Genomic DNA, 21,169 nt, shown 5'->3' on the forward strand with positions numbered 1-21,169 from the left:
GGAAGGAGCAAGAGGCAAAGAAGTTAGTATAGAAAGGTGTGATAGGAATCTGGTACAAATAAAAGGGCAGGAAAACAATGAACACTATTAGACCAAATATCAAACTTCTATTAGAAATTTTTAAATAAATACTATACTGTATGAGAAAGAGTATAAACACCAGGTAGCATCTATATAAAAATACCCTGAACCCGCTTCCAGAACACATATGACATGATGCAGCTACCTCTCTTTCTTCAAATCCCCTCTCAAAATTCATCTTCTCTCTGAAACCCTTCCTTACTGACCAATATTTTTCTCCAACCACATATAATCAGGGTGAAACAACCTCACACCCCCCCCACCAGATGCTGCCAATTTGAGAGAGGAAAGACAGTCCTTGACAAGTGAGAGGAATCCAATCTTTCCTCCAAACTCAGGAGCGATATGGGATGTGTGATTTGCCCTGCTCCCTCCCTAGCTCCAAAGTCTAAGATTTGTTTGGGCTCTGTGCTTGCCACGCTTAAACGGAGAGCCATAACAATCCTTTATCTCTGGGCAGGAGTGGGGAGATGGAAGCATATCAGCTTGCCTCCGCTCTGGACAGTTCCTCCAAGTGCCCCCCCTCAGGTGCAGAAGAAGAGAACGCAAAAGACCACCTTCTCCTCCTGGAGACAGAGGGAGAAACGTGGACTTGCCTCTGCACCCAATAGGTACCCTCCAGCAGGTGCCAGTGTAAAAGTACATGCTTCAGTCTCTCATTTCTAGAAAGAAGCTTGGAGGAGAATCCTTCTCTCCAGCTCCAAGCATAGAGCTGGAAAAAAGAGAAGATGATATTCTGCTAACCTCATGCCACATTTGTGAGGCACAACAGATGGTCTTGGGAGAGTCAATACATTTTTGGTTGGCTAATAAGGCAGCAGCAAAAAGATGGGAGCCTTTGCATGTCTCCCCACTACCAAAATACATTTTAAAAACTAACGGAAGCAATGATAGTAATTCAGCTGACCTGCTGTGCAAACTCCACTATGACAGCTTTTGCACGTTCCTCAAATTCGTCCTTTGTGGTTTTTTTCTGCTTCTTCAAAGTGGTAGCTACATCTGTGTCGGGACTTTTTTTCCAGTCATATAACCTATCGATCTTGAAAATCAGATCAGAACCAGACAGAATCAAAAACATCTCTGTGATTGATTGATTGATTGATTGATTGTTATGCTACTCAGGAGGAGCCATGCAAGTCAACAGCAACTGTAGGGAATCTACAAGCAAATGTCATTATTATTTATACCTCGCTTTTTTCCCTGCCAGGGACTCAAGGTGACTTACAAATAAAAATAAGAGACAAAATAAACATTTATGAAGTATCTAGAGGAGTCATATCACCCTAGAGAGCCATCTGCCCCTAAATGCACAGCTTCCTTGCACATACAGGGTTCCCCCCTTTTTTAAATGAAGAAAGCTGCTCTTTCCAAGCAAAGAAATGTCAATGTGAATCAGATCCATCCATTGGAAGTCATGGAAATGCTATTCAAGATGGGTAATTTCAATGAAACTCTCATGCCTGGAAAGAATTACATAATAATTTTATTATTTATATCCTGCCCATCTGACTGGGTTACCCCAGCCACTGAGTGACTTCTGACATACATAAAAACGCAATAAAACATTACACAATAAGCTCTAGGTTCTTATGCATCCTAGCTGCAAGATTTGAAGGGTGGGAGACCTCTGCCCCCAAAAAACATTATTTTCAATACAGTATTTTCAAGTGGCAAGCTTCACAACAGGAGTGAAGTGAGGATGAAAGCTCTTCCCTTTCTAAAATTCAAGGAAAAACTTGCAAAGCAAGCAGACTTAAAAGGATTTGCTCCTGAAGGAGAGTCCCTTGATAGAACAAACTTTTAGCACTCAATTGGCATAAATATTTTTAAATAGTAAAAGACACACACATTAAAAAAAACCAAAAAGGCATTTGGAAATGGCCATTAGGCCCGATGCCTGAACATCAGCCTGAGCAACAGCTGCTGGGGAACAGCAGGAGGAGATGTATATTGCATTCATGTCCTGCCTGGGGACTTCCCAGAGGCATCTAGTTTGCCACTGTTGAAAGTAAGAGGTTGGACTAGCTAGGCCTTTGGACAGATCTAGCAGGGCTCTTCTTACGATCTTATGGCAGAATCAGTAAGACTGTAAAAGTCATCTTACCTTGTTGAGTGCCACAATAAATGGGCATTTTTTAGACTTCAGCAGGTTTATGGATTCAATGGTCTGGGGCTCCAAACCATGCATGATATCAACTACAAGAATTGCAATATCACATAGTGAGCTTCCTCGATTTCGGAGATTGCTGCAACATTGAGGAGGAAAGGTACACTCAATAAGTAAGGGCAAAAGATAGAGAGAATTGCCAGGAATAGGTAGCTGTTGTAAAGCAAATTCTATCCTGTAGAAGTGTTTGGCAAAACTATTAGAAATGAAAACGAAAGGCACACAGAACATTATCTAACTAATTTCTACTTGTATAGATGTATTCAAACATTATATGGTAAACTCCCAGATATAAATATTGCAAACTTACCTGAAAGACTCATGTCCTGGAGTATCAATGATCAGCATTCCTGGAATCTTGACCGTCTCTCTGTCAAACTAACATTACGAAATATTGGCTACCTTGAAACTTATGCAAACCAAAGCTTTGATAATGTATATATCCTCAGCAATAATTTTGAACTTTAGCCATGGTTTCTTACATAATCTATGTAAGAAATCCATCCACAATCTACATAATCGTAGTACTTTTTTTAAAAAAACAACAACTTGCATCACTAAGTTTTCATTAACTTGATGCAGCTCCTCTTCTAGAGCAGAAGCTAACAGCTTTCAGTGCAAGGTGCTGCAACTGAAACAGCATAGGATAGGCATGGCCAAACTTGGCCCTCCAGATGTTTTGGGACTACAATTCCCATCATCCCTGACCACTGGTCCTGTTAGCAAGGGATGATGGAAGTTGTAGTCCCAAAACATCTGGAAGGCCAAGTTTGACCATGCCTGGAATAGGAGGACAAGGGCTTGCCCCCATTTGAGCTTTCTAGCTAGACTTGTGGCGCAACAGTATGTGAGCACAGGAGGCAAGATAATATCTGAAACCTACTGCCTTTCTAAACAGCTATGGATCTGAGAAGCCCCCACTAACATAGGAGGCAACCCCAGCTCACAAAAATGATGGGCAACAAAGTAGCCAACCATGAACCTCAACTTTAAGGTTCTGATGTTGCAAATGTAGATGTTTCCAGCCAATAAAGGTATTTGTCGAATAGGTCCATTCTAAATAAAGGACAAACACAAGCCCAAACTGCACCAGCTTCCAACAAGAGATGTGGAGCAGAGGAGAGGTCCCTAGAAATAATATAATTCAATGACTCCTTCTAAAAGCACATCAGCAGAGTTCTGAGAAAGCTCTTACTTACAGTCTTCACCATCTTTGCTTGTTCATTAATGGCCTCAAGGGGGACATTAGTTGCACCAATCTGCTGAGTGATGCCTCCAGCTTCACTGTCTTGTACATGGGTATGGCGGAGCTGCATGAAACAAAACAAAAAAAGCAGAATAACTGGCGGGGGGGGGGAGCAAGAATGACGACCTGGATGAGCTGATTAATATATGCTTTGAAAGGGCACGGGTGACAGTTTCGCATCAAGCAATTTTAAGCAGTCGCAAGTTACTACAAAATTTCAGGCTTAAGTAGAAGCAGGCAGTTAACTTGTTAGCTAACTAGCAGAGAAAGCTTGTTATTTCGTGAAACCCACCTGCGCCTTACCTTATCTAGAATTTTAGTCTTCCCTGTATCTACATGTCCAAGTACACAAATAACAGGTGCTCGTAGTATCTCAGTATTCACATTTTTACTGTTTTCAACACGACGTTTCTAGAATTAAGAACAAACAATGTCAACTAAGGTCAAAAGGAAAAAGAAATGAAGACAGTTAAACAGGAAAGCAACTCAATTTTGAGTGTTCAAAATTATGCCGAAGAGTCCTTACCCCTAACACAAATATATAATTGTAAACAGAGAAAAAAGCATTGAACACTGTTTCCAGTTAAATACTATTCCTAGTTGGCACATTAAGCAGACATTTACAGTTTACCTGATTACAGGACATCTACACCAAAAGGCAGTAGTCCTAGGCTGAAACTCAGAATCCTCATGATCACGGTGAAAAAAACCATGGAAATCTGCTTTTGCCAGTTCCCAACAGAAGCTCTTAACAGCAGCCTTGGTTTGCTGGGACACCTGGTTTTATTTCCATATACACATATGGCCATATACACAACTGGGTAATTTGACCCTGTCTAATGTTATAGAAGCAAAGTAGCTACATGTAGCCTGTCCCATGGTCTCTTGGACAACTTAATGAAGCCTATTCCAAAAAAAATACATGATAAACAAGTGAGTGCAATTTATCTGGGCCAAGGTGCACCCTGGAAACTCAACAGAAGCTACAAAGTTCCACAATTTTGACATTTGCTTTCAGCTGTAAACGCTTCCTTCTCCTTAACAATTTGTGCAAGATTGGGTATCCTCACCAAAGAAGCAAAGTATGGAAAAGGTTTCAAAGGAACACTGAAGTAAGTGAGAGCAAGAGCGAGAGCAATAAAGGGAGCATCTTTTGTTCAGAATGAATTGTATTAACTACATGAGAAAGATTGTCTTCAATCTTACTGAAGTAAGTGAGAGCAAGAGCGAGAGCAATAAAGGGAGCATCTTTTGTTCAGAATGAATTGTATTAACTACATGAGAAAGATTGTGACCAAATACCTCAATTCGCCGTTTAGCTTTATCATAGGAACGTTCTTCTTTAGTGCGATCATCATCCGAATCATCTTCTGAATCAGAGCTTAGTTCTTTACTTAGCTTTTTCTCTGCAGATTGTTTTCCAGCAGCTTGGGGCTCAGATTCCCTTTCATCTGAAGTCTTCTCATCTTCTTCACCTTCACTTCCTTCACTTTCTCCATCCTCATACTCTTCACTCTCATCTTCTTCGTCATCGCCGTCTCCATCTCCATCGTCGTCCACATCATTTTGCTCCTTGACTTCAATGCGGACAGTTTTTCTCTCTGACGACAGGAGATGCGAATTTTAAAAGGCTACTTCTACCTGGGTTCTATTCTGATACAGCTACCTGTGTACAGAACTGCAGTTCCACATATTACAATACAAACACAGACAGACCTGCACTGAATTGCAGTCCTATTTCCCTTGACCGGCAAAATCAATAAGGGAGGTATATGTATTTCAAAAAGTGAAGCTGCAGCTTACCCCATTATTGACTTTATATATTTATTTATTTATACTGAATAAATTTCTTGTTTGAAACAGAAACATGGTAAGGTTTTGACCCAACTTTTCCCCAAGTCCTCCTTGTCCACAATCATACTGCTAAGTGAATTCATTTAAACCAGCCTGTCTCAACCTGTGGGTCCCCAGATGTTGTTGAACTACAACTCCCATCACCTCTAGCTAGCAAGGCCAGAGCTCAGGGATGATGGGAGTTGTAGCCCAACAACATCTGGGGACCCACAGATTGAGAACCGCTGATTAAACAAACAAGGAAGATTGGTTTCAAAATTATTTTTATTGGCTGACTGATAGGACCACACACTTCATGCTTTTAGCGTGTGGGGCACTACAGAGATAGTGGCTGAAAACCCAATACCAAGCGGATCGCACAACAGTTTAAAGGACTTAGTCGAGCTGAAGTACATATTGGTTCTGTACATATTGTGCAATGTTTGTTCACTCATTTCAACTCTGTGAGAGAAGTGGTATGCTTTGAACAAAAAGAAGCAGAGGTCTCAGGCCTAGGTGGTGGTCCATTGCTTTTTCCAAAAGACACTTACCCTTCTCTCTCTCTTCGTCGCTGACCATGGCTTCCCAGTCATCTAATCCTGTATCTTCAGGCTCCTCTTCCTCCCTTTCTTCTGAAACTAAAAAGCAACTGGTTTCATAATAGGTTTTATTATTATTTTAGGATAATGTATCAATATGTTTACAGAGGAGGTATGGGGCTGGACCGTAACTTGAATTAGCCAGATGGTCTATCACTGGCTTAATATAAACACTGAGTACCCTCAACAGGGGTGCCAACTTGCCCCTCATGATTTAGGGGGCCAGCACACACGCCACACAACGTGTTGATGTGTCACATGCATGACATGCAACTTGCACGTGTGACGTTAGCATGTCACTGTGGAATATTGAGGGCATGGCCCAGATGGTGCCCCTGACCCTCAAAGATGGCTCCCAAAGCTGGTTTAACTGGCCTGACATTAGGCTAAAGAAAAAGAATTATTATTATTATTATTATTATTATTATTATTATTATTATTATTATTAGAAGTCTGGTTCTATGCTTTAGGATCAAGGATTCTCAAACTGCAGTCTGGGTACCACCAAAGGCCCACAAGCTTCATTCAGGTGGTGTGTGGCGACACAGCCTGTCCGTGGATTTGTGGTTGAAGAGAAGAGATGGCACATATGCCACATTAAATATTTATATTGATATCTAATTGTATATTCATTGTTGGTTTTTAGATTAAATAATGTTTTATTGTATTGTGATTTTAATTCTATGGGCCTACTGTCACCTAGTAGCATCATCTCATCATGTAGCCTCAGTGGGAGATGGGACACAAGGCTTGTTCCATCAGCCAAAACACCAGTTCCATCAGGCAACTCTCTGCCTCTGAACTGTTTCTATGACAGCTGGTCATTGTAAGAGCTACTATTTAAGAACTGGCGAATGAGCTTGCTTTTTTCCTCTCCCCTACCTGTCCCACTTTTCTTGCCTGCTGTGCTTTTTCGACTGTAAGCCTGAAGGCAGGGCCTCTTGTTTTAATTAGTAGTATGTAAGCCACCCAGAGAGCCGTTTTGGCTGAAATGTGGGGTTCAAATGCTCTAAATAAATAAATTAATTAAATATAAATTTAAATCATGTTGCCTCTAGCTCAGTGCTTTACAATTTCTAAAACATGGGGCTGGGGGGAATCATTAAGTGGTTTGCTACAACTCTCAGCAATTTTCAACTGGTACATGAGCAAGGGAAAAGTTTGGGAATTACTGCTTTAGATAAATGCAACATGGAATACCTGATTTAATACTGACCTGGATTTGCTGGAAGAATGATCTCTTCTTTTACTGGTGTAACTGGTTCTACAGCTTCTTCAGTTGGGGAAGTCAACTCTATAATTTCTAAAATTACAAGAGAAAATGACTACAGCTTTGCTGTAGTAAGAAGGCCAACCACAAAGATGCATTTTATTTGCCCAGAACAAAGCTACTGCAACTGTAAGTACATTACTGGTCCTGCAAAATTGTTCTCTCTCCCAAAATAAATACACTGTAATTAAAGGCCTCTTGACACTTACTAGCATACAATTCCTCCCAGTCTTCATTGTATACAATACTGAAGAAGAAGAAGAAGAAGAAGAAGAAGAAGAAGAAGAAGAAGAAGAGGAGGAGGAGGAGGAGGAGGAGTAGTAGTAGTTTGGATTTGATATCCCGCCTTTCACTCCCTTTAAGGAGTCTCAAAGCGGCTAACATTCTCCTTTCCCTTCCTCCCCCACAACAAACACTCTGTGAGGTGAGTGGGGCTGAGAGACTTCAAAGAAGTGTGACTGGCCCAAGGTCACCCAGCAGCTGCATGTGGAGGAGTGGAGACGCGAACCCGGTTCCCCAGATTACAAGACTACCGCTCTTAACCACTACACCACACTGGCTATTGAGAAAAGAACCAATCACTGCCAGTCTAACATGAAGTTTTGGGGAATTCAGTCTATAAAGTCTTGTTAACAAAGTCTGATTAGAGAAAATTTAGGGTTCTTGTTACAAATTCTTTTTTTTAAAGTCAGTCAAGAATTCCACTGGCTTTTAAATATGCAGCCCCAAAGGTACACAGGAATACCAGTTTTCTCTGTGATATCGTAAAGGGGAGGGTGCTTCGAAACACAGTAGACAGGAAGGGCTGACATTATGTTTGACTTTTTTTAATCTTTATTTTTAAAAGTACTGCAGAATCAAGATCCTTACCTTCTTTGTTTTCCTGCTGCTGTTGCTTCTTTTTCTTTTTGTCTTCATATATTGGCCTTTTCTTTGGCACAGAATCTTTGGATGGCACCTCAACACCTGCCAAGTAGAAACAAAAACATTCATTTTTATTATTACTAAAATTTAATGTAACACTGAAATGCAATCCATTTGGTGACCTGCAGCTGGCTTTGTGAATGAACAACACAGGATAATGCAGGAGAATCATAGAATCATAGAGTTGGAAGGGACCCCTAGGGTCATCTAGTCCAACCCCCTGCAGTGCAGTAATGTCAAGTAGAGTAGTTAACATTTTGCCCTCCAGAGGTTATTGAACTAGAACTTCCATCATCCCTGGCTGTTGACCAGGGAAGTTGATTACACACTGGGTAAAAGTTTGAACATCTTGACCCAAACAAGCCTTGGCACTGATTGAGTTAAGGGAAGTAACTGAGGGCTCCAAAGCCTTCAAGCTGTTTGCAGGAGACAAGAAATTTGTCACAGGATAATGAGCAAGATGTTTCCCACACTATGTCCATGCCACAACAGAATAAAGAGCCTCAAAAAACATTTCTAAATAATTATGGTTTCAAACCCTAATTGGCTTTCATAGTTCAGCTCTTCTGCAAAGACACTCAAGACAAGTCAACTAACATCATCATTTTTTTAATGAACCATTTTTTTCTGCAGTTCACCTCCACTGTAGGGCTCTGGGGACTTTTCATGCAAATCACTTAATTTGCTAGTTTTAGTAATAATACTAAGGTGGGTGCTTTTAAAATATTTCAGTTGTATGTGACTTACAGATGTGCAGCTTAAGTCAAAGCATGTTTATTCAGAAGTCAGTCCTACTTAGTTCAATAAAAGTTAGCTCCAAGGGTGCATAGGATTGCACTGTCAGAAAGCTAGTATCTCATTAAAGAAGACAGGTTCATAGGACCACCTGCAATTGGGTGGTTTGGAGTTTGCATTTACTTCTAAATAAAGACTCCTGCTCATGTTTAACTCTCTTCTCCAGCTGCCAAAAGCAAAATTTCAGATAAGAGCCCATTGTTTAATTCCTCCTCAGCTTCCACAAACTGGCAAAGACTCTACAGCATTTTCGTCTACATACAGGAAAGTAGTTAGAAGTTTAGTGTGCATTGCAATCCTTACCCTGAGCTTGCAGTAGTTTAAGAGTAGCCTCTGCTCTGGCTCTAGCTTCTTTCTGAGATTTAGTTAAAAGCTTCCCCTCCTTCTTCAATCGCTCTTTCCTCTCCTTTTCTTTTTGTTTCTTCCTTTCCTTTCTTTCTTGCTCCAAGCGTTCCTATAAAGAAGCAAATATTCATACACAATGCTTTCCAGAACGCATAGAATAGCCATTCCTTGGCAGCAGGCTCCCCTTTAACAGGGCTGCAATCTCCTTTCAAAGTCAAAAGCATACAGGTGTGGGCCTCCATTATCCTTTCCCATTCCGATATGAATACAAGCAGTACCTCTTCTTGACGCTTGGCTTCCAGCTCCTCCAGTCGTTTTATCCGTTCCTCTTCCTCCCTCTTTGCCCTTTCCTCTTCCTCTTTCAGCTTAGCCAAGGCTTCTTGCATTGCTTTAACTGTGGCCTTACTTGGACCTTTTTTCTTCTCTTTTTCTTTTTCTTCTTTCTCCCCTTTCTTTTTCTTTTTATCTTTCTCTTTCTTCTTTTTCTCTCCTTCATTGTCATCGCCTAAACAAGAAAGTCAGTTATCCATTTGCAGAATTTAAAAATGAAGAAAACTAAAGAGAAAATCGACAAAATGTAGGGGTGCCATTGACCCTTTAGGAGCATGAAAAGCCCTCTGCATGCATTCTAGGCTCTCGGGTCCCTCCAGACTGTCACAATTTTGTGAAGGGATTCAAGCACACACTAGAAATTTAGGTTTGTGTAAAGTGTATTAAAGTGCTCTAAAGTGCACAGTAAATCCACTTTAAAAAAGAAACAGACTTTTTGCAGTTTGGAAAGTGATGGGAAGGACAAGATGTGTGGGACAAACTAATGATTAATAGGAAGACATGTTAGCACCCCACAAGCAAATCAAGATGAATGTTCATTTATAACTAACCCAGAACGAATGACCTCAATAAGCCCAAATATAGGCTAACCACCACACATGTTTTGTGCAAGCAAATCAAGATGAATGCAAAGAACAGACTGTCTGGAGGAGCCGTCAATGTTTGGTCTTCCCCAAACAGACTGTCCTTGGCAGTTTCTGAAGTTCCTAAGTACTAGCAGTGATATAGTTTTCAACACAGAGGACTTATGAAAAGGGCCCCCACTCAAAAGCCTTGCTCACCACATGCATTAAGAACTGCATAAATTATATTCAGCAAAATGCTTTAGAATCACATTAGTCAAGAAAATCAGGGTCGCAAATCAGCTAGCGTTTTCAGGGCATCAGTACAACTTCTAGATGTCTCCAAATAAAATCAGGCAATGAATTTTCCTACTACAAAGCCAGCTTAAAGTGAAACAAAAAAAGATCACCAATTAGTGAACAAGGAAACTGGTTCAAGTGTTCTGGCATTCATCTTGAAATTCCTATAAACTCCCACACAAACTTGCTCCTCACATTCTCACAAATATGACCTACCTTCTGCTACTACTGAAGTTTCTCCTTTTTCCACAGTGGCAGATTCTGATACCAGATCTGAAGTGGTTCCTTTTTCAGCCTTCTTTGAAGCCTCCTTCTGCTTTGCCTGCTCTTTATTGGCTTCCAGATCTTCTTTCTCCTTCTGTTTCCTCAATTTGGCCTTTTCCTCTTCACGCTTTTTTTTCTCACGCTCTTTCTTCTCCGCCTTCTTCTGAGCCACTGTTTTTATTTTGAATGAAGAGTCCACCTCTTCATCACCACTTTCAGCCTCAGTGGCTGGTTTTGCCTTCTGGCTTTTCTTCTGCCCTTTTTTCGATTCCGAGCCTTCGTCCAATTCATCACCGCTCTCGCCAGATGACGCAGCTCGTGTAGGCTCTTTGCTTTTCCTGATAATGATAACTTCATCGTCTTCGGAAAGCTCCTGTTTCCTATTTGATTTTTGAGGTTTTCCTTTCTTTTTCTTAAGCAATGCATCAAAGTCATCATTGTCATCATCACTGCCAGAGGGAGCTTCCTTTGGGAGCCTGGGGGCCTTCTTTGACTTTTTATCCTTATCCTCCATTTCTTCACTGTCATCATCATCTAAGTTGGAAGTTTTGTTCTTTCCTTTCTTTTTTTTATCTTGTTTTGAATAGCTAAATTCTTCACTGTCATTCTCTGTCTAGCAAATAAATAAATAAATAAATCATTTTAAAGTTAAAACATTCTCAACGGAAAATAGAAGAATTGTACAGTACTTGAGCATAATACATTTGCAGCAACCAGATTCTCTGGATGCAGATTAAACTACAAAAAAACACTCATGACAAAAATCACCAGGTTTTAGGGAACAAAAATATATGTGCATCAAGTGCCTTTTGGAAAGCCAGTTACACAACCTTGTGATTTATTTATTTTTAAATAGATAGATGACTCCTCAATGCAGGCCTTATAGAATCTGCTCTTTAGTGGAATGTTTGTATGAAGTTAATGTATTTTTTTGAAAGGAGACCTGCACAATGACAGGCAGTTTTCTAAATGCAAAAGTTCTTCTCTGGACTGTACCAAATGCTTCTTTCTCTTCACCCTCAAAAAAAATATCACAATTTGCTTTGGCTGGGGCTTTCAGCTGTAGTGCAACACTTTGAATGCATCCCCCCCCCAAGACACTTACCTTTACTGCAACTGGTTCTCTTTCAGCTTTCCCTCCTTGCATCTCCAGAGACAACTCTTCCAACTCTTTTGAAATATCATCTTCACTACAATAAGAACAATTATACATGTTTCAAGTATTGCTTACTTACAAATAATCTAGGTTCAATAACTGGATGAGCCCAGTGACTACAGTACTGCTGCCTTGCTTTCTGGATTTCCACACCTTTCTGTCTTTTATATTATAGTAGAGGCTCATGTGTATTTGAGCAAGGTGTTATTTCTCTTGCACACTTCTTACTACTTACTCCACATAAAGCAAATGACAGGAGATGGGTGGGCCAACTTGCCAGCAGGCTATTGGTGGGTAAGGCAGTTTTGTCCTCCTGGTGCCAAGCAGACAAATCCATGCAGTGGCTCAATTGTGTGATACATACATTTATCAGTAGCCTGATACCATACGTGTGTTTCCCTCAGTGGAGGCAGGGCATCAACACTGAAAGTGTCAATAATCAGCATGGTGATGGGAGGGGGAGAACAGTGTTTCTCCCCACCTACTCACTCAAACTATTACTAACAATATTACAGCATGGGCTTGGCTCCTGGAGGGAACTTTTCAGGAATATATACCTGCAAAACATATTTGTCTACATTAGTGGTTCCCAATTGGGGACCGCTTAACCCACCCAAGGGGTTCTTGGCACATACCTGTCAACTGTCTAAGACATCCTGTTTGGAGGGGGTGTACTCTCAAATGAGAACATGGTCCCCAAAATGCACAAGGTTGCAGCCAGACATGCATCTCATGCAAGATTGCAGCACCCCAAAACACACATTTTTGTGTGCTGTGCCTTTGCACAGGTCACATGACTCGCACGGGATTGCAGTAGGGAGTCCATGACTTGGCTTTTGAAAAACAGGGGTCTGCAGTACTTAGCCAATTGGGGGCCACTGGTCTAAACAGTTCTTCATTCAGATAAGGATAAGCATAAAGTAAGAAGCCTCCTTTTGTACTCCCTGCAATCTTTGTTGGATTACAGCTACCAGATACAGATTTTGCAAACTTACTCAAAATCTGGTTTCTTCTTTTCCTTTTTCTTCTTGGCCTTAGACTTCTGAGGCTCTTGTTCTTTGGCAGCACCTGCACCCTCTATTTCGGCTGCAAGTGCATCAAGGTCAATGTCATCCTTGGCACTAGAATTTTAAAAAACCACAATTTTTACTAAAAAGCAAAACAAATTAATACTTAACATTAAGAGAACATTAAGTATTTTAATATCAAAAACTTGCATTGCATAAAATACATTCAACTAGATTTAGGTAATAATTTGTACTGTTTGATGAGATTACAGCAGAGTGAGTAACTACTATCAAACAGCTATTAATACAGTATAAGCAACTTGCAGGAAAAGGGGTGTTTAAGCAAAATACAATTTAACTGAAACTTCCACACTCTGAAATGAAACTATTTGTTCAGTAAGAATTTCAACGCCTTCAAAACATAATACCGACCACATCTAAATAAGTTTACATTAATAGATTAGAAGATTAGCACCAGACTGCACCATGAGAATTATTTCAAGCAAAGCAAGGAAATAGATACAACACCTTCCTCTATCCAGCCAGAATGTGAAGAGTTGCTAGCTCTCGTACTTATAAGGATACTATGCTGTTGCAAGCTATTGAGTCAGAAAATTGGGAATGCCCTTTCAGAGGAATTTAGCCTGAATAAATGTCTTCCACCAGCACAGCAGACAGGGAACAGAACAAGTCAGAAAGCCTCAGCTTAGGCAAACTAGACATTAAATCATTGTTTTTACAAACAGAAGGACGTACAGCACACTAGAGCATACATCTAGTGGTAGTGGTAGTTCACAAGTTTATTGTTCTAGCCAGCATGACAAACTTGTAGCAATAAAATAATACATAACATATACAGTATCCATAATATAAACCAGCATCCATGATGCAAGAGGGAGAAATTGCCAGAGACAACAACTCAAATCCAGCTTGATTTCAGATTAAGCCTCAATGACCAAAGCAATATATAGCGATTTTATCTAACTCCTTTTTCCCTTTTTTGTGGCCAGCGCATAGAGGGCCACTCTGTGTGTTACAAAGCTATTATTGTCACTCAAAAGAAACTGAACCATTTCTGCTGGGTTGTTATCTGCTTGTTTGCGTGAACAAAGGCTTCAGAAAGCGATATCCTGGGTCTCTATTTAAGGGGCAGGCTAACAGATAATGAGTGATGTCTTCCATCAGACGTTGACCACTAATACACAGTCTGTCTGTATGCAGGACCTTGTAGCGACCATCCAAGACTGCAGTGAGCATCACTTGGAAATGCACCTCAATAAAGGCACATGTACCAGCAATGTGTAAGGATGTGTAAGGATTTATTTAACCTATCTGAATGGCAAACAGTCTTCTGTAATGAGATAAAGGCCCTTATTTCCTTCCAGAAATCAAATAAAGCTCCAGGAGAAGATATGCTTCCACATGAGTCCTATAGTTATCAAATAAGGCCTGAGTCCTGTGACAATTTGCTGGAAGACATCAAGGTATGGAGATTTTCTCATAAAAAGTTGGTGCAAGCTCGTCAGACGATTACTTTATAGTGTCTTTTGAATATCGCTGTTCAGTCTGTGAAATCATTTCAGTCTTTTTACACCCTGCATTTCTCCACAAACTCTTGCAGATGCGGTTGTTTGTATGCATTCGAGAAATAAATAAATAACTTTCTTTATTATACCTCGTCCATCTGGCTGGGAATAGGGTCACTGCTACTGGGAAGTGGTCACTTTCTGTTCATTCTAACACTTCAGAAGTGAATAATGAAGGAGATACTATAACGTGGTTGATAGCACTTCCATCATGTTTGTTCAAATAAGTATATTGACCCTTATCTGCTTACAGGACTCCCATGAAGAATATAAAAATTATGTTGGAATAACAATTCCAACAATTTCGGACCCTGTGTGTTATATATCTTGTCCATGGAACAATGTGAGGTTAGGAAAATATCTTCCAAAGTAGAAAGAGTTGTTCCAAGTTGGGCATACAACTATTTTTACTGTTCTATCTTTTATAAGAGTCAGAGAAAGTGGGAAGAGTCATATTTATGGGTAAATTCCTGTTCTGATGCAACATCATGTAATAACTAACACTTTGTGTTGGTTTATTACACAGCAGTCAATGGCAGAGTTACACTTTAACTCAATTGTGTTCGGCAAATAAAAGACCCTGTTTAAATTGGATGCCAGGTATGTGTTGTTTTTAAAAGAAAAATCCAAACGGAATTCCACAAACATAGTATTACATTCCCAACATGGGAATAGGCAGGGATCAAACCCACGACCTAGGTTTCAGCACCATGCTCTTAACCAACTGAACTAGGACATTTCAGAGAAGGCCTGTGCAATTGACAAGTTTTTGTCTACCCCACCCCCTTTTCTAAGGTCCAGAATGGAAGAAAAAATAGGAAAAGGTTGTACTTGGTGCTGGAGTACTTTCAAAAGCTGCACAGTAACTCAAAGCTCCAAGAATCCATCAAGCCGACTGGGGAGGGGGTAAGCACAAAGGCCTTAGTAACTTGTTGCAACACAATCTCCAACTCACTGCCTACTCAGCTTCCTCCATTTTCTATATCACGTAAAAGAAAATAGTCCATGATAGTACATGTAAGAAGATTGCTAACAGATAAAAGAATGAAAAGCCTTTCAATTTGTGCGTATCTTCAGTTTCCTAGAATCTACACAGACCTGACTGTTGCTCTTGATGGATGCCAGAAAACTGGCTATGTGAACAAATTATAAACTGTAGATTAGGACTTAAATTATGTTAATAATTTAAAGGGAGGAATGTATTGTTTACATGACAATACTGTATACTGGTTCAGGCTTACTGGTTTTGTCTGCAGTTACTATACCACTGATTTATTTGAAACGTGTGTATCGCCTATATCTATATCTATATAACTACAGTGGTACCTCGGGTTAAGAACTTAATTTGTTCTGGAGGTCTGTTCTTATCCTGAAACTGTTCTTAACCTGAAGCACCACTTTAGCTAATGGGGTCTCCTGCTGCTGTGCCGCTGCTGCACGATTTCTGTTCTCATCCTGAAGCAAAGTTCTTAACCCGAGGTACTATCTCTGGGTTAGCGGAGTCTGTAACCTGAAGCGTATGTAACCTGAAGCGTCTGTAACATGAGGTACCACTGTAATGGTATATAAAACACAAAGCTGCTCAGGGCTCAACAAAGAAACAAGAACAAAATTAAAAACAGTTCAGCAGCAAACACAAAATAAAGTGAAATCAAAACCAGTTATTGTTGTGTCCCCTCAAAGGCTCTACTAAGAGAATGCTATCATCACCTGTCTCCTTAAACTTAAGAGAAACCAGGCAAGTCTCTCTAGGGAGCAAGTTCTGAAGGTTAGGCTCCACTTAGTCAAAGAAGGGTCTGTCTCTTGTAGTCGCCCATCAGACCAATGCAGTTGTTGCAATACCAAAGTATTATGCAGCATATACTGAACTATCGTTGCCACAACATTCTGGCACATTCATATACTTAGCACTGCAGTAGACTTATCAAGAAGTCATTAGAGAAGAATTAGGCAACCTTTTTTCTCTCATGGGCCAGATTCCTTTGAGGATAATCTGCTGAGAGCTGCATATTGGCAATGGGCAAAGCCAGAGCAGATGATGGGCACAGTCAGGAGAAAAAGAGTTACGGGTTAACTAATCTAGAACAAAAACTACAATGCTTTAAATGGAGCACCCTGGCTGCACTAGAAACTGACAGGCAGACAGTTAAATCAGTTGGGTTTGTTTTTCCAGGAATGGCCACACTGGCATCTCCTTCGGAGCGGCAAGGCCCACTCCATATCAAAATGAGACATTCAACACCTGCACAACTTCTGCTGTGTCAGTTGCTTCTTCCCAGCATCATTAATGTGTCCCAATCTTTATCCACATATTGCAAATACTGAAAACTGTCTCAGCAAATGCAACAGAAAGAGATTGTGGGAACAACCAGAACACTATTTGCCACTAAATCAACCTGTTTTGTCCTGTTTTTAATATTCTGTTGGGAGCCACCCAGAGTGGCTGGGGAAACCCAGCCAGACGGGCGGGGTATAAAAAATAAATTATTATTATTATTCTCTCCAAACAGTGGCCAACAGATTATTAATTATTATTATTATACCTTGTACACTGCCTTTCATCCAAAGATCACAGGGCGGTTCACAACATAAAAATACAAAATGAAAACACATAATACATAATAAAACAAAACAAAACTAATATCCTGCCAAAAATATTTAAAAGGCCATAAAATGCTAATCAGCCAAAGGCCTGGTTACAGAGAATCACTTTTGCCTGGCACCTAATGATACGTAATGAAGGTGCCAAGTGAGTCTCCTTGGAGAGAACATTCCACAAACAGTGAGCCACTGCAGAAAAGGCCCATTCTCATGTTGTCACCCTCTAGACCCCTTACAGAGAAAGCACATGAAGAAAGGCCTCAGATGATGACTGCAGGGTCTGCATTGGTTCATATTGGGAAAGGCAGTCCTCAGGGTGGATAAAAATCAATCTTTGTTTCTTTTTTTACAATATTTTTTTTTACAAAAATTTGATTTTTTAAAATTTAGATCAGATTTTTTTAATTTAAATTGAATTTTTTTAAAAATAAAATGCTTTTGGAGGAAAAATCTTTCTAAAAATAGTTTTCTATTTAAGTTACATTATAGTCCAAAGGCTATTCATCAGTAAATAAGCATTTGTTTTTAATTATGTAGCACGAGGCTTTATATGCAATGTTTAAATTTTTTGGTAAATGAATTCCATTAATCCATTCACAATGTCATGCTCTTCCAGAGGTTTCTGTAAGATAATTTGGGGCAGTTTTTCTAACAAGAAGATATTATCACAGATGCTTGTTTTTGCAGTTCTCAAAAGTGTGAATTTGTGTCTGCAGGTAACATGCCTTTTCTTCACAAGAAATTTTTTATAAAATAAACATACAGAGTTGATGAAAAAAACCTTAATTCCATTGTTCCTTTGCAAATTTATATACACAGAATCAACCCCTTGCCTCTTAAATGCTAAATTTCAAGAGGTTCAATGAATAGATTGTTTGGAGTTGAATAGATCTGCACAAGTAGCTAAGTGTGAAGAAGTGAAAATGGAAGTGCGACCTTGTGAGCAGAATATTCTACAAGTCTTGGTATCTTTGTGTAATAATTGTGCATGTCAGCTGCATGTCTGTGCAACTCAGACTTGAGGCAAGTGCTGAAGGCATTTCAGGGCTGGCAACCTCTTCCCAATCCCACTGCGTTCCAACAACTGTACTAACACTTAACTGTACAGAATAGGCACCTGAATATAGAAGAAGAAGAAGAGGAGGAGTTTGGATTTGATATCCCGCTTTATCACGACCGGAAGGAGTCTCAAAGCGGTTAACATTCTCCTTTCCCTTCCTCCCCTACAACAAACACTCTGTGAGGTGAGTGGGGCTGAGAGACTTCAGAGAAGTGTGACTAGCCCAAGGTCACCCAGCAGTTGCATGTGCAGGAGCGGAGACGCGAGCCCGGTTCACCAGATTACGAGTCCACCGCTCTTAACCACTACACAACCCAAAGAGGTGGGGGTGGAAATAGTAACTGGAATGTGTAAGTCCTTTGCGAGACCTTGAAGTGCTTGCTGGTCAACTAATAAGAGTTCACTGGTTCCAGGACCTTCTTCCCAGTTGTAAATATTAAGAATATACCAGCAAGAATGAGTCTTTCTGTAAAAAAAAAAGATTTAAATCAAGTCTTACTGACAAGTCTTAAATTGTGATTTAAATTGATTTGATTTAAATCAAATCCACCCTGGCATTCCTTGAGTTTTTGCGGTCCTGAACCATTTAAGGCTTTATAGGTCAAAAACAGCACTTTGAATTGGGCCCGGAAATGAACTGGCACCCAGTGCAGTTGGGTCAAGATCCGTGTAATATGCTCAAACCATCTTGCCCTTGTTGGCAGCCTGGCCACCAATTCTGCTGCAGCTGGAGTTTCCAAACCATCTTCACAAGCAGCCCTATGTATCACACATTGCAGTAATCTAACCTAGAGGTTACCAGAGCATAAATGACAGAAGTTAGATTATCCTTGTCCAGATAGGGGCAGATGGGACACCAGCTGAAGCTGATGGAAGACACTCTGAACTACTGAAGCCACCTGAGCCTCAAGTGACAGCAATGGATCCAGATGTACCCACAAAAACGCTATAAAAATTATATTTTTAAAAATAATTAGCAAGTTTATCTACTTTTTATACTAATGGCTTCTGATGATCTGATATGCATTGCAATATAGAAGGATGTTTCGATGTGAATTCTTATCGATAGTGTAGCATAAACAAAGATGTTCAGATCAAATGTGTTTTCTTATGTCTGATCCTCTTTTCTTTTCTTTATATTTATCATGGAGGGAGTATCAGAGCATATGGCCTTAAATGAAGAAAATTAGCTGAGTGCTCCACTACACCCCTCTTTTGTCTTCCATACCCTTTTGGATCTTACAGGCTACAGCTCAAGACATAAAACCGTAGTGGATAAAAACAGAATGACGAATGGAGAAGGGAAGGGACCTCAAAGAAACTATTGCCTGATAAAATTCCTTTCAGAAGCACTGGTGATTCCCTCCCACCCCGTGCTCTCCCCGGTTCTTCCGCCTATGGAAAGTCCACAAGCAGCCCGTGAGCTCAATAGCAGTCTTCCACTCATGCTCCCCAGCTGATGGTATTCAGATTGTACTACCTCCAATACTGGAGGGAATGTAGCCATCATTCTGTATTCTCCATCAATTTGGTATATTTGTGGCTACTGTTTACATAAAAACTAAGTATTTGCACTTTATTTCAAAAACATACTAAACAGCAAAGTTTCGTATGCTAATTTATACATATAATTGTTTCATGTTCTTCAAGCACTGAGCAAAGGCTTAGGTACAACAAACAAGTAAAAACTGCACACATTTCGTTTTCTTCCTAATGTCATTTCCATCCAATTTCCTTCTATACTTCATAATCTATAGTGTGATTAATTAATTAATTGTATACACTGCTCAGGATGAAGCATCAAATTGGCTGAGCAGAAACCAGTGACCCATAAGTTATTTTTAAAAGCTGTTCCATTAGTCTGTTTTTGCACATTAAGCACTTCACATCTTCCTACCTTCAAATTTTAGCTGCCCCGCCCATTCTCTCAACTTCTCCCATCACACTCCCATACACACCATGCAAACCTGTCCCAAATTTTTTTCTTTCACAATGCAGTATATTGACTCTGGGCATTTGCCTTGGCCACCTGTCTGAAAAACCTAGCAGGTTCAAAACTAAAGCCACAAATTTGTAACCAAGGGAATAAAAGCTTTATCTGACCAACGGGCTTGCTCCTTTAGGGTACTTCAAACTTGCAAGAAGATCCTGTCCCCTAACACTGGCGTATCGCAAAGCTCCTCCATTCGGGAATGGCGTTTTTGGACAAGAGCCTTCCTCAGCAAAACGATTAACACCTGGGTTACTGCAAAAAAACAACCGTCGAGGTTCCTCTGCAGTTGGCTACGATTACCTCCGACACCAACACAACGCGGACACACCAGAAGAAATTGCGGGAGCTGCGAGCCCAACACGCTCACTGCACCAGATTTTCCGGATGGCTGTGCAGCTGAGTCAAGCCTCCATTTGCAAACCTTGGGCCTCTCCGCCGGCTTTGCAGCCGAGGTGGGTCGAGTAGCGTTCAATTAAGCAACTTGCCCGAGAAAATTGAATTTTTACGGCGGGGGAAAAACAGGAGACGGGAGCGCACATCGAAATAACTGCGGGAAATAGCGACGGCCCATAAACCTCGAGTTAGCGACTGACAGCGCAGGAAGGGGCTGGAGTCCCCAAAGGGCGCCCGCAGGAGAGGAGGTTCCCCCGCCCGAGGGCGCTGGGCGACACCGGCCCTCTCAAGCCACCACGAGCTCCCCTGAACCCCGTCGAGGAATGAGGGGAAACGTCCCCTCAGGGAAGCCTGACTCCCTCAGCGGCCGGGAATAAGAGCGAGGAACCCCACGACCTCCCCATGGCCCTCCTCCCTCGGCCACGAACCCCGTCGGGTTACCTCTCCTCGCTCTTGCTTTTCTGCTTCTTGCCCATGGCTGCGCTCGCAACTGCCTCTCAGGCGCCTTTTCCTTGCGCAGGGCCCAGCCAGCCACATCCACACGCGCCCGGGCACATATGGTGAGAGGGAGGCCAATACGACACCACGGAGCAGGCAGCCGCTGACGCGCGCAGGCGCCGTTCGTCCTCCGTCCCGGCGCGCCGCGGAAACGTAGA

At 41.0% G+C, this 21,169-nt stretch overlaps 1 protein-coding gene and 1 long non-coding RNA gene across 2 annotated transcripts in view; one reads left to right on the plus strand and one right to left on the minus strand.

Moving 5' to 3' along the window:
* The window catches only part of EIF5B (eukaryotic translation initiation factor 5B), a 29,910-nt gene extending 8,767 nt beyond the window's left edge, over positions 1–21,143 (minus strand). Inside the window, exons 1-15 of the mRNA XM_083610467.1 lie at positions 20,955–21,143; positions 12,869–12,994; positions 11,823–11,907; positions 10,670–11,330; positions 9,539–9,765; positions 9,219–9,369; positions 8,067–8,162; positions 7,143–7,229; positions 5,879–5,965; positions 4,797–5,095; positions 3,798–3,905; positions 3,448–3,558; positions 2,559–2,626; positions 2,186–2,327; positions 989–1,120 (exon numbers count right to left, since the gene is read on the minus strand). Of these exons, the coding sequence (XP_083466593.1) occupies positions 989–1,120; positions 2,186–2,327; positions 2,559–2,626; positions 3,448–3,558; positions 3,798–3,905; positions 4,797–5,095; positions 5,879–5,965; positions 7,143–7,229; positions 8,067–8,162; positions 9,219–9,369; positions 9,539–9,765; positions 10,670–11,330; positions 11,823–11,907; positions 12,869–12,994; positions 20,955–20,989 (2,415 nt within the window). The 5' untranslated portion in view covers positions 20,990–21,143. The remainder of the gene's footprint in view (positions 1–988; positions 1,121–2,185; positions 2,328–2,558; positions 2,627–3,447; positions 3,559–3,797; positions 3,906–4,796; positions 5,096–5,878; positions 5,966–7,142; positions 7,230–8,066; positions 8,163–9,218; positions 9,370–9,538; positions 9,766–10,669; positions 11,331–11,822; positions 11,908–12,868; positions 12,995–20,954) is intronic.
* Positions 1–21,169, plus strand: part of LOC310761370 — a 40,701-nt gene that overhangs the window by 5,202 nt on the left and 14,330 nt on the right. The gene's annotated exons all lie outside the window — the stretch shown is intronic.

Source organism: Podarcis filfolensis (genome assembly GCF_964270895.1).
Source record: "Podarcis filfolensis genome assembly, chromosome: 4".
NCBI lineage: Eukaryota > Metazoa > Chordata > Lepidosauria > Squamata > Lacertidae > Podarcis > Podarcis filfolensis.